At 30.7% G+C, this 14,843-nt stretch overlaps 1 protein-coding gene across 1 annotated transcript; it reads left to right on the forward strand.

Annotated features, from left to right (window-relative positions):
* Nucleotides 1-483: 483 nt before the first annotated feature.
* On the forward strand, nt 484-1,441 carry LOC133337716 (uncharacterized; the record flags this gene model as incomplete). The annotated part of the gene is made up of 3 exons (XM_061545923.1): nt 484-680; nt 749-962; nt 1,238-1,441. Coding segments are annotated over 3 exons (615 nt in total), but the record flags the coding sequence as incomplete, so codon positions are not given.
* Nucleotides 1,442-14,843: the final 13,402 nt, after the last annotated feature.

Here is a 14,843-nt window from a genome sequence, read left to right on the forward strand (position 1 = left end):
TGATTCAAAAGGGGTTTAAAACAATTATCGATCCAATGTGCAAAGCGCTTGGAATTCATATTAATTCGTCTAACATTGTCGAAAGAATTGATGAAGATGCAAAAGATGTAAGGGACATAATTACACAAGATATCAAATTGAAAATGCTATCCATAAAAATAGACACTGCAATAAGATTTGGAAAGAGTGTTTTGGGTATTAACGCACAATATTGCGAATATATATATATATATATATATATATATGAATTCAGTAGCTCAGCCACTGAAGCAGATCGTGAAGAGAACGACGATGTAAGAATTTTCGATCAAAAAGGTGTGCGGCCCATATCACACAACTTGTTGTCAATGACGTATTGAAAAGCAATACATATTTTTTGCAACATATAAAAAATATTCGAGATGTTGTTAAAAAAAGTAAGTCCCAGGGGTACAAGTCAGCGTTCATTTATTGCAACGCAACAAAACCTCCACTTGACGTACCAGGTGGAATTCGACCTATGTCATGTTGACCAGCCTAAAGAAGAACAAAGAGTTTTATATTAATCTTGCTGAGTCACACGTTGAAATAAATATTGGTGAGGATGTATGGCAATTCATTGACCAGTTTATTGAAGGATTCCATCCTCTATTCATTTTAACAAAAAAAAAATTACAAGAGGAACAACTTATAATAGGTAAGAGTACAGGCAGATGAACTTTATTTTTCATATACATAAATTACTTAATAAACAAACCATCTAGGTTATTTTTTTCAGAAGTTGGTTAGAAGCGAAAATTAATGTTAGTAAATTGGAGAATAACCAATTCTCTAATGATATCATAAATTTTATGGAAAAGCGTACACAGAAATTATTTGACAATTATGCATTTCGATCTGCGGTGTATATTGATCCCAGATTTAACTTTGTTGGTTCTGGTTTCTTTACGAATGAACAGCGTAATTGCGCAGAAATACATATTGTCTAGTTATGGGGTAGATTGAACCAATGGTTTTAATGATATTAAAACCATTGCTTCAATCTACCCCGAAGCAGAAAATTCTCCACCGCCTCCTTCACTAACATCAGAGTTAGACATGTTTATTTAGTCAAATGCCGAATTTACAATAGAACCATCTGCTGAACTCATTACATCAATGAACATAAAACAAATGTTTAGAAGGTAAAAGTTTTTAAAATTTTAAATTTTGTTAGTGTAAAACATATTTCTGTATATTAATTTTATCGAGACGGGAGAGTTGCAGTACCAACATATTTGACGAGCCAAAACTATATGAACTGGTTCAAATTTTACTTGGAGTATCGGCTACACAAGTCTCCGTAGAAAGAGCATTCAGCGCGCTGACATTAATAGTGACAGCAAGACGAACCAGCCTCAAAAGGGAAACCCTCGACAATATTTTAATACTAAAATTATACAATGAACTAATTAGACATTAATGGCCTTTTTTTACATACCATCGTAACATAAGATAATCGTTGTAGTATAGTTTTCTCCACTTTTCTAATTAATACCATTTTAAAACTTCTTTGGGGGTATTTTTGTTCTAAAAACCCCGCCGTTGAATTCCTGTTTTTGTTTTTATTATAAATATGAAATTTAAAAAAAATAAGTATATAAATTATTTTTGTACCTGAGATGTGTAAAAATTATTTTTTAATACATTTAATAAACAAACTAATCAATATCTCTTTTTTGTTTTTGTGCATGATCTATCCCACCACAGCACACAAAACACCAAAAAATAAAAACTTTTGCTACTACACACACAAACACAAATTACCAAAAAAATCAAATTTATTTCTCCACTCTATTTCACTCATAGAGCAATGGTGGGCAAAATTTCTCTTGAAAAATGTTTAAGGGAAAATAAAAACATGAATATTTAATCCAAGGAAGTTCAAAAATAAATTAATTCTTAAAAAAAAAATTCGGAAAAACTTTCATTAATGTTTATTTTTGTTTTAACATCAAAAAATGTTAAGAGAACGCATCAACGCTGGTGTGCACGTCTGCCCAACTATGCTCATGGAGTGAACTCTTACTCTAATTTGAACATTTTGACTCTCACTCTTTTTCATCAGCAAGGAGTACACGCGAGTACTTCCAAACAAAATAAAAGAGTGGGGAGTATACTTCTCAAAAACTCGTACTCTTACTCGGGAGTATTTTTCACTCGCGAGTATTAAATTGTCATGCTGAAGTTTTTGACAAAAATAAACAAAAACAATTATTAATTTATTTTTGACAAGAACTATTCTTTGAGGAATAATTAATGAATTTGTGTATTCTAGGGTTATTGGCGGTTTAAGGTCAGTGAAAAATAAACTTTACGACCAGGTCGCGATTAATTTTAAGTTTCCCACGAGCAGCCTATGGCTCCTTGTGATGTTGTTATATTGTGAATTACAATTTTTTTTCTATTGAGTGGCTTCATGGCTTCCCCGGCCAAAGACTAAATCATGGAAATTGTGTTGACCGAATAAAATCTTTCCATAGGCGTATTTAACCCCCGTCGAGGATTGTGACAAACACCAAAGGGCCGATTCCAATATAGGCTAACATAATCTCCTCAATTTTATGAATAGCTAGGAATTATGGACAGATTTCCACACATAACATTAACATGTGTACCAATCGGCAACGGCGACGTTGTTATAACTGATCTAAGATTAGGCTTGCTTTCCGTCCGCCTCTATGAATGTAGTTTTCTTGAATTTCTATTATTAAAAAAGCCTACATTTAAAGGCCATTTTTGAAATCGAAATGTTGTTGAAAATGTTTTTGACAATTTGCTTTACAAACAATAAAGAAAAAAGTTTGAAACAATATGATTGTCACTTACACCTTATTAAATACACCTTGATGTAAATCTTGAAAACAAAACAACAATTTTTAAAATCAACTTGTATTTTGTCATGTCATATCCCATAGCCTACATACATATATTTATTATACAAGTTTACAAATAATCAGAATATATTCATATTTTACAACAATTTTCTGGCATTTATTTGCATTATTTAGTTTACACATTTTCCAGTGACTGTCTCACAAACTCTTTGCTTTTTTATCCTTTGAGCTTAAAACACATATTTGTTTTTCTTTGTTAGGATTTAAATGAAATTTTAGGTCAGTAATTTATGCACATTTATGGTAAATCAAATCTATTATCGGATATAGTTTAGACAAAGCAGATTGTATATTGCCATTGTCTGTCCTAAAACTATGCTATGAATTTTTATGAGGAGCAGCAGACATTTTTATGCACACCACATGTTAGTTAATTTATTCATATAAAATACAATAGAATTAGAAAAGTTATTGTTTAATTTTTGAAAAGAGAATAAAACAAACATACAAATTTTAATTCTTAAATATTAGTAATATAAATGTTTACTTTATATTTATTAGTCAATTGATAGACTATTGTTTTGACCGTTAATTTTTCACCCATTTTTATACCCTTCACCATAAGGTGGAATGTTTATTAAATTCTTAGTTCCGATTGCAACGCATCGAAATATTCATTCATATTCATAATCAGAACCTCGCATTTAACAATTCATTGCGTATTCAATAATACGGATTGTTTGTCCCTAATTGGCTGAATTATTGTGAAGACACATTATTTTTGATTTTTTTATTAAAATCTTCAAATGGCCCGAAACTACAGTTACAGTTATGAGCACTAAATGTTTTCCTTATAAGTGTAGTATATTTGCACGACGCCTTCGATAAAGAGGCCACATAAAACTTTATCTAATTTTCGGGCACGTGTTTCAACTAATTTGAAAGCAATATAATATTTTGGATTCTAGTAGCCCCCATATAATGTTAACACCATTATTGGGAATTTTGGGTGTCGTGTGCACGTTTCTAAACGAATTAACTTTAATATGATTTTTTAGGGGCCAAATCACCGCAGTCGAAATCGAGTACTTCGGTATCGTAATGTAGTTTACGCAGATCACTCAAGTCGTTATCGAATCGTTTCTACTGGAAGTTGTACACGATAGGTAGGTAGTATGATATCGAAAACATTTTTCGATGTTTGCGCAGAAAAAGGTAAACAAAAAGAAAGAAGAAGTTGGTGAAAATGTAAGTATTATGTATTTAAGAAAATATATTTCACAGATCAAAAAAGGAATGATCACTAGCCGCTTAAAAAAATTCAACAAAGTGAATGCACAGCAGAAAGAGGATGTCGAAATGTGCCCAGACAAATTTATTTTTTCAACAACATATTTAAAATATTCTTTTGACAGACGAATGGATGTTAAAACACTATTAGTTTAAAGCACTCACCTCATAATAGAATGTATAATATATTTGTACAAATATATTTTAACACACAAAAACGATTTCAATTTCTAATAAATAACATATTTTGATCACAAAAACTTATTTTGACATTCTCTTTCCCTTCCAATTTCTTATTGTCACATGTTTACAGCAATGTAAAAAAAGTAGTAAACAAAATAAATTAGATAGATATATTTTCTTCCGGGATCATCAAAACCGATTCAAAATAGTTACAGATACAGTGGAGTTCGCTTATAACGAACACCGGTTATAACGAACACATTTCCTGGTCCCGAAGTTTTAAGACATATTTTCAAATTTTTTCTCTTATAGCGAATTACGGATGTAGTGATCTTTTTAAATAACGAACTATTTATTCGGGCCCATCTTTCAGTTTTCTTCCATTTTAATTAGGTTATAAAGAACTTGCTACAAAAATACAAAATATTTAACGATGACATTGCACACAAACGTCAAACTTTACAAACATGTCAGGTTCATCAAAGAAAAATAAAGCAGGATAAGTATTGCCAAAGAGGACACTAAAAGTGAATATTTCGGTAATTAATATACATGGGCAATATTGCCAATTTTTTAATATTCCGCATTCAAAAAATTGACTTTTTTTTGATTTTTGGTACAGATATAGAGGAAAATGTTCTGACTACGAAACCATTCGCAATCAAATTTTTATTTGATGCGTGCAAAAGTTATCGAGGTTTTAATTTTCTTCATAAGAAAAAAATCTTAAAATTACGCCGTTTATTATACTAACTGAAAACGTTGATAAATGATTTCCTTCGTAAAATGTGAATATATTATAAAAAAAAGTTGCACATCTTCGCGAAATACGAAAAAAACATTAAAAATGTTGGAGATTACGTCAATATTTTCATTATATTTATGATATGTATCAGCCTAAAAGCTAATTTAAAATATCTACATAATCTAAAGACGATGATGAATCTAATGATATCAAAATCACACAAACCGCTACACAGATTTGTAAATTACAGCGACAACAAAACAAGATATTGAGGAAAAATAATCGTTTTTGGTCCGAAGAAATAATCTCATCATATTTATTTTTTTAATTTTATACAATAAATTTCAGAAAAAAAATTTGTGGTTATTCTTCTATTTTACCCGAATTTCGCCGAAAAATTTACATATATAAAAAATTCATTGACATCCATGTTTTCGCAGTGTAATTGTAAACTTTTATTCTTTTGGTTGTAAGGGCACAGGAAGAATTCTGTGAAAGTTGTCTTCGTTAAACAAATTTTTTTGCATTCCAATAATCATTTCAAACATAATTAATGTAATTTCTTTCATATATATTTATTAAAAAAAATTATTATACATTTCCGTAAAATACCACGGGTGGGTCACCTTTGAACATACCCATTAAATTCGAGTAAAAAGCGGAGTTTTTAACTTTTGGCTTCGATTTCTCAAAATTTCAAATGGGATAATAATACTACGAAATTAACTGTATTTTTCATCAAATTAATTTTTGTTTTTATGTCATTTTATGTTTTAATAAATTTTGATCAGAATTTTTTAATTTTCGAAAATTTTTGTATATATTATTTTATAAATAAATGCATTTCTGATATGTTTGAATAAAATACATTTATATTTTAACATAAACACTGTAAACAACAAGCTGTTCAAAAATGTCAAGCCTTGTCCCCTGGGGGGCAGTTTTGAACACTTTGACTTCCTCCCATATCATTAAAGCTAGAAGTAAAAATCAAAAACCACTCAAAATCGAGCTTCAAAATGTCAGCATATTTACCGGTAGATGCAGTTAAAATTTTGAAAAATGATGCCCAATTGCGTAGTCCCCTTTTTGTTGGCTTCTATATAGTTTTACTTTGACACGAAGACCGTGAAATGAGTGGCTAAATCACAAATCGATAGAGAACATAAAAACTGGTTCGCTTCAACCTTTTTTTACACATTTTCCACATTAAAGTAGACACAGCTTCCACCAAATTAATGTTGGGAGGTCAATATCATGAACAGTTTGCAACGACAGATCAATTAACCCAAAACTATTCACTTTTTCATATACTTAAGTAATTCCCGAGTTATAAAGGGGTGAACCTCCGCTTCAGCTATGTTAAAAAATTTCCAATATTGCCCATATCGACGCCTCCGAACCATAGTATGCTAAGTCTGAAAAGTGAGTTTTTCAGTAGAAGCTCTCAAAGTATGGAAGTTTCATATATCTTACGGGCCATGCTAAGTACATTTTTGCTTATATCTTTGGTTTAGATTGGCCGATGGTCACCAAAATTTTAGAGAATATAAATTAAGGACCGTAGTATCTTAAAACGTAAGTCGACTTAGCATATTATGGTTCGGAGGCGTCGATATATTTTTCTATAAATCCTATTATTTGCCTTACATTGGATACATCGAACTTCTTATATAACGAACTAATTTTCTTGGTCCCTGCTAGTTCGCTATAACCGTACATTACTGTACAATTCTTATCTCTCACCATAAGGTAACTAAAATTAGGTATTATGAGATATTGGAGGGTACACCAAATTTTGCGAACACAATTTTCGTATAATGCAATAATATAGACCCTTACATATGTCCCTACCGATTTAAGGAATTTTGAATGAACACAACGTAGGATATACAAAATTCGCCCCGACCGAATTGAACGGCTTGTACTTTCAACGTACACTTCCCACAACAGTGTTTCTATATTCATTTAATTTTCCTTAACATACAAGAATTTAATTATTTTCTAGTATGATTTTTAATAAATTATCCAAATATAGTTACCCACTAAAACACAGTGCAATGGTAAAATATTTTGATTTTTGTAATAAGTGAGAGGGGCGTTTAAGCTTTTTCAGACCTAAAAAATATAAATAAATAATAAAAATAATCTGTTACAAAAATTGTGCAAAAATCACAGATGTAATTTCATATGATAATATTAATTTTGAAAATACCTAATATGTGTAGAAGTGTCAAGACACGATTTACATTACAACTGTATCTAATAATAAGTGTTTGATCTATCATTCATTACTTATTTATTAGAAATAAATCCAAAATAAATTTTAAAATGTTCCTCTATTTCTCCCAACAAATATATTATCTCTTCTAAAGATTCGTTAAATATTTGTACGCAACCATGCCTCTAAACCCATTGTAGTTCACAATGTAAATGTGGTCGATTGACAGATTTATTTGCTTCTCGATATATTCTTTGTAAAGTAGAAGACATTTTTGGAGATTTTCGAAAGAATGAGTAAATTTCCGAAATTGTCAAAATAAACTTCGAATGTCTCGTATCTTCGAAGCTGAATTTAAACATAAATTTAAAATGTTCGAGGAACGATGAATGTATACTGCAAAAGGGAATTTTTGATTTAATAATGGCCTGCACTAATTTATAATTGCCAAACATGTTAGACGGCACGTCTAACGTCATGACTTTTCAAAAATGTTGAATCCAAACCCAACCGAATTATTGTGTTTATTACGAGGATCGATAATTGTTTTCCTGTTAATCGTTCTACCTTGTCAAATAATACATATTGATAACTGCTCCTTTCCGGAAATATCCGTACTAAACCGAAAAGAATATAGCACTTTTCACTTCTTCGACAATCAACATTTCAGATATATTCTCCAATTATTTATATTAACTCGTTCTGTATTCTGTTGCATTTTTTGTTGTACTCTCCAAACATTTTCTAATTTCCTTCATTCGGTTTATCTACGTCTAACGACAGTATTCCAGAGTCTTCACCTTCCTTCGAAGCGATGTCCACACAATAAAATTGTGTCAATGGCCACTTTAATTTTATACTTTTTTCTTTCCATATATCGGAAACTATTATGAACAAATATGTTTTTCTTATGTCGTCCGCAATGGTGCTTCATGTTATTGACCAATGTCAAAAATATGCTATTCACTCAGAGAATTAATTGAACAGTGGTCATCACAACCAGAAACCCCCATTTGAGTTGAACTAGATACAGTATTCGGTCAAATTCTGTATTTTAATATAGTTGCATGTTCGTCATTTAATTGCTTAGTTTATGGTGTTTTCTTTTTTAAGAAAAAAATAATAATTTCCCATTAATTAATTGGCCCCTCTAACCCCACCAAGCCCTGCGTACGTCCCTGTTATTTAGTGTAGTCAATTTTTCTTTCACTTCCTTAATTATTCCTCAATTATCTCAAATAAGTCATCAACATATTTAGTCAATATTATTTTGATTTCTGTGAATCCTTTAGTTAACTTTCCATAACAATGTTAGGAATTATTTGTAATCCCAAATATACCGGTATACCTACTGTAAAAATATACAGACAGCCGCAGCTCGTCCGTACTCTATTTGAGTGGTTGTAAGGCATTGATTTTATTGTAAAATATTTATCTTTATGTACTACTAATATCCTAATATCAATCTCAAAATAATTATCAGTAAACTATTTGTTCTAATAATAGAATTTGATCTCTGGAGAGTTTTCCCATCGTGTGCATCATCAAATTAAGACCAACAACAGCCTTATCAGCGTTGCGTATAGGATTTTAGACTCTTATCTTAAAACACTCCAACGATCAAATCTTCCGTAATACAAAATTCTGTTCAAAGTATTTTGAACACCTGCAATCAGCGAAACACTTTCAAAAGTAACCATGATTTCGTGTCTGTACAATTTCTAAATTGTACAGAATCCTTAACGTTGCAAACAGAGTTCTTTGTAAAATTTAAATTTAATTGACAGATTGGTCTAAGAGGATATCTTTTTATAAAAATCGCTGGTAATCCATATATTCTCAGTGCTGTCGTTTTTAGTCCTTCTATTTTTCTCTTGTGCCGATATTATATTTGGTTTTGAATTTAATTCTATTTCTAATTTATTTTTCGTTTGCAAAATTGCACAATAAAGGATTGGAAAGAAACCCAATAAAGACCTCACACTCGAACTATCCATTCATTTATTTTTCCCTTTCCTCTTAAAAAAAACACACACACACACACACTTTTTAGTTCAGGTATTTCCTGTGCTAATTATTGCGTTTTTAATGGACGAATCATTATTTTAAATATAGACAAAGTAATTAAAATGACTTATTTTTCATATTTTAAATTTATGTTAACATCTATAAATTACTAGAAACGTTACCTTTAAGCTCTGCTGACATATCATAATTCAATGTAAACACCAACACACGTACACCTGTACATTTTGTTGACATTTCTAGTTAAATTGTTCTCTTTTATTATAATTTTTTTCTTATTTGTGCTAAAATAATAAATTTATTGCAATTAAATCTCAACACTTAAATATATGCACATAACACACCTACATACATATTTGTGTCACATTAATATGCTAACAACAAAAACAATACAACAAATACCACCAATAATGCTTAATGACATAGTTAAAAGCCACCAACGAGTATCAAATCAAAAGCAACAAAAAATTTTCAATCCATTTTTATTTACACAATTATCCATGCAATATTTATTAATAACAAATTAAATGCTATGTAAATGATGGCATTTGTTGTTTAAACAAAATACGGTATGATGTTTTGTTGTTTTCTGGGCCGGAAATATTACAAGCATGGTATAACTTATACAAATATAAATGGACGTGTTTATTTTTCAGATATTTTAGCCCAGAAGTATGCTAGGTATTTTCTGTACAACCATTACGCTGAAAAAGTGAATGCTTCATTTATAAATAAAATAACTAAATTACTTCCATAAATTATTTTCATGTTGTATTAATTTGAAATGAGGTTCCATTAAATAATTGAAAAAGTAAAGCATACATTTAGGCATTAGTAGTTATCTGTTGCCGTTTTTGTTGCACAAACTATTAAATTACAATTCCCCATCTACGAAATTCGAACCACTTTACACTTTGGTTTTAAACATTTTTATATTTGCCACCAAAAATTATTTACCAAATTTTCATGTTATCCCCACAGCAAATGACCCTCTAGAGGAGCGTAATAACAATATTTTACAGTCGCTTAAATCGTATTTATGCTGTACAAAAGCAATCATTTAACCTATAATCACCAACAATTAATTCCCAATAGTCGTTTTAGGAAAGTCCATTAATTTTATAGCATACTTTATGGCGTGGTTCTAAAATGCGTACATAATAAATTTGTAGAAAATTTAAATATTTTAAAATCAGTAAAATTATTAAATGTATATCGTTTAAAATATTTTTATTTTCTTTTGCAAAGTTCTCATATAAATCTTGACTATTGTTTTACTATTAAATATTTAAAATAAATTTAAATTATATTAATGTTACAAAAAAAATTGTAACGAGGTAGTTGTAATTTTTTTAGTCTAGCGCCTCAGTAACCCTTTTAAACAATTTGAATTGTATACTTCAAACTTATACATAAATGGTCGGATATTGTAGATTTGATTTTTGAGGTGTCGGTTTTAAAATGAAAAAAAAAAATATGAAAATATCCTATACTAGCAAAGTGCCCGCTACTTCGTATGCGGAAAGGAATACAAAAATAATAATAACATTTCATATGGAAATCGTGAATACGGTATAATTTGTTGTACCATAGTTCTATATAGTTCCACTTCTATTCCTACAGCTAATATCATGTTTATTAACATTCAGTACTTTTCATACACATAATCACTATATTCCGAAATCCCTTTCCTATTTCCATTACACATTAAAAATAGATCAGAATTCCTATCAAAATGTAATGCATTTTATATTTATTTCTATTTATTTCTACTATTCGTACACATAAATTCGAGTTTCCAATGTTGTCTCCATAGCGTAATACCACACTTTAAAGTAATATAAATTCCAAATCTAAGGTTTCAACCAATTCACACCCATAAATAAAAATGTTTAAAACTACATTAATCCTACACTCCAACAGTAATCTTAATCCCACCAAAGTCCAAAGTGTACCATTCTGTACTTTTCGTATCCATATTTCAAACCTACCTCAATATTCTAAACCTGCTTTTAAATAGTAATCAATAAGTCCAAATTTAAACATTTCAGTTCTGTATTTTCACTAAATTGTACTAGATTTGTACCATTCTGTAATTTTCCTACACTCCCAACCTAAGTTGCAACTTTCGGGATTCTAGTTCTACCCGTTCACCAAAGTAAAATTGTACCAAATTTTGTGCTTTTCGTACCCATAAGAACGAATTTCCATAACTACCTTAGTCATGCACTCCAATAATACCCTTAAGATCACATTTAAAGATTCCAGCTCTATCCGTTCACCAACATCCAAATTGTACCAAATTTGGTACCATTTATTACTTTTCGTGGACATGAGTACGAGTTTCTAAAACTGCCTCAATTCCACACTGCAACAGTAATGTTAATCATAAATTTCAGGATCCCAGCCCTATCATTTCACATAGATCCAAATTGTACCATATTTAGTACCATTTAGTACTTTTCCTATTTATGAGTTTTAATTTCCAACACTGTCTAAATCCTATACTCTAACAGTAATTTTATTTTCAATTATAAGTTTTCCATATCCATCCTTTCACTCAAATCTAAATTGTACTAAACGTAGTACCATTTAGTACAAATAATTACGCATTTTCAAAACTACCACCATGTCTCAATCCTACACTCTAACCTTAATTTTAATTCCAAATTTTAGGATTCCCGTTCACACAAAACGAATTGTACCATATTTAGTACTATTTAGTGCTTCACGTATCCATAAGTACGAAATTCCAATAATACAATAACCCTGTCATTTTCATTCCAAATTTTATTCAAAATTTTCATCTCTATCCGTTCACCCAAATATAAATTTTGCTAAATTTAGTACCTATTAGTACACATATTTACGAATTTTCAATACTACCGGCATATCTCAATCTTGCTCTCCAACTGTAATTTAAAATCAAAATTGCTTTCTCAGCCCTATCCGTTCACACTAAAACATTTTGTAAACCATTTGAAGACTACAGCTCTATCTGTTCACCTAAATCCAACTTGCACCAAATTTAGTACCATTTAGTACTTTTCGTACACATAAGTACGATTTTTCAAAGCTAACACATTTCTGTACTCCAATAGTAGTCCTAGTTCATATTTTCAGGATTCCATCATTTTACACTCAACTAAATGCAAATAGTTCCAAATTTAGTACCATTTTTTACTTTTTATATGTATAAAAATTCGAATACGAATTTCTTAAACCATTTCTATACAACAACATCACTTTCCAACCTGAATTCCACATAAAATTTCATGATTCTAGCTATATATGTTCAATATATATACCACTAGTACTGAATTTAGTAATGTTTAGTACTTTTAGTACACTTATAGGTCGAATTTCCAAAAACCCTTTTGTACATCTTTCTAACTTTCCATCAGTGACCCACATTCCAAATTTCAGAATTCTAGCTCTCCCCGTTCGCCTAATACACAGGGTACCATTTTTGGTACATTTTTGTACTTTTCGTACCCTTTTAGTTCGAACTTCCAAAAACCCAGCCTTATCTCACGCCTATACACCAACAACAACCCACACTCAAAATTTCAAGCTTCTAGCTTTTGCCGTTTCGTCTGGGCGATGATCTGTCAGTCACTCACTCACTCAATCACTTAACACTAAGCTCTTTTATATATATAGATATAATCAAGTTGTACCAAATATAGTACCATTAAGTACACATAAGTACTATGCTTCCATATCTCAATTATATATTTTAACAGCAACCATTGTTTCAAATTTAAGGTTTCCAGCTCTCCCCGTTCACCCAAATCCAAATTGTACCAAATCTAGTACCGTTTAGTACTTTTCGTACACATAAATACGAACTTCCAAATATGTCTCTCGGTATAGCTCAATCATTAACATAAATATTAATTCCAAATTTCATGTTTTCACATCTTTTCGTTCAAGCAAAATGCAAATAGTACTAAATTTAGTACCATTTAGTACTTTTTGTACCAATAATTACCCATTACTTAAACACCTCAATCCTACACTCCAACAGTCAATTTGAAGACTCTATGTTCATGTAAACGTAACTTGCACCAAATTTAGTACCATTTGGTACTTTTCGTACACATAAGTACAATTTTTTAAAGCTACCTCATTCGTGTACTCCAATAGTAGTCCTAATTGATATTTTCAGGATTCCATCTATATACACTCAACTAAATGCAAATAGTACCAAATTTAGTACCATTTAGTACTTTTTAAAAAACATAAGTACGAAAATCTTAAACCATTTCCATACATCAACACCACTTCCCAACCTCTATTTCATATAAAATTTCAAGATTTTAGCTATATATGTTCCATATATATAAAATTAGAACTAAATTTAGTACTTTTAGTACACTTATAGGTCGAATTTCCAAAAATCCTTTTGTACATCTTACTAACTTTACATCAGTGACCCACATGCCAAATTTCAGAATTCTAGCTCTTCCCGTTCGCCTAATACAAAGGGTACCATATTTGGTACATTTTAGTACTTTTCGTACCCTTCTAGTTCGAAGTTTCAAAAACCCAGCCTTATCTCACGCCTACACACCAACACCAACCCACACTCAAAATTTCAAGCTTCTAGCTTTAGCCGTTTCGTCTGGGCGATGATCTGTCAGTCACTCACTCACTCACTCACTTAACACTAAGCTCTTTTATATATATAGATAGGTCAAAGTCTCTTCCGTTTCGAACAGTATAAAATTAATTAAAAATGTGTATACCGCTTTCCGAAAATAATGTAATCTGAAAGCGAACTTCAGAACAATTCGTGAAATTCTAAGCCGATCTAGGTCCGTCCAATCTAGGTTAATTTGTTATTAATCTGAAGGAATTGATATAGGGTATATCAGTAGGCCTATTCTGAAACTTTTAACAATAGCTGTTATTATTTATTTTATCAATAAGTTTTTTTTTGTTTGTAATAAGGATTTTATTATTCCGTAACTTTTATTAACAACAATTGTTAAATAGTAGTTGGAAATGGTATCCCTCGAACATAAAAGTGTGTTATTAATGGCATTCATGACACGATGAACACACCGACTTACCACGGGTCGTTGATAGCGTCCTGTTGGATGAAATTTTAATATCGCTAGCACCTTCAGAAAACATCGAATATGAGAATTAGAGCAAGAGCAAACACAAATTAAGCGATATCGTTTTTATACCCTCCACCATAGTATGGAGGGTATATTCGCCCATGTGCTGCATTTCGAGTTTGCTCCAATGTGAAACATTTTCCCAAATTTGGTGTGCTCCATTCCGAATTCCCAAAAAATATTGGGAATATAATTCGAGCACATATACCCTTGTGGATTGAAAAGTAAATGAGATCGTACGTGTTTTTCTACGTGTTAAGAACCCAGGGCAATTAATAAGCCAGCAAATTGCAAATTCCAATGAAACATATGTTTTTTTATTGAACACATTTAGTAACATATTGAACACAGCTATGCTTTCGAGCCGCACTTTCGCTCGAAATGGGATTTCAGTG

Source organism: Musca vetustissima, unplaced genomic scaffold (genome assembly GCF_032173495.1).
Source record: "Musca vetustissima isolate MV318-11 ecotype Yass unplaced genomic scaffold, APGP_CSIRO_Mvet_v1 utg58441, whole genome shotgun sequence".
Taxonomy (NCBI): domain Eukaryota; kingdom Metazoa; phylum Arthropoda; class Insecta; order Diptera; family Muscidae; genus Musca; species Musca vetustissima.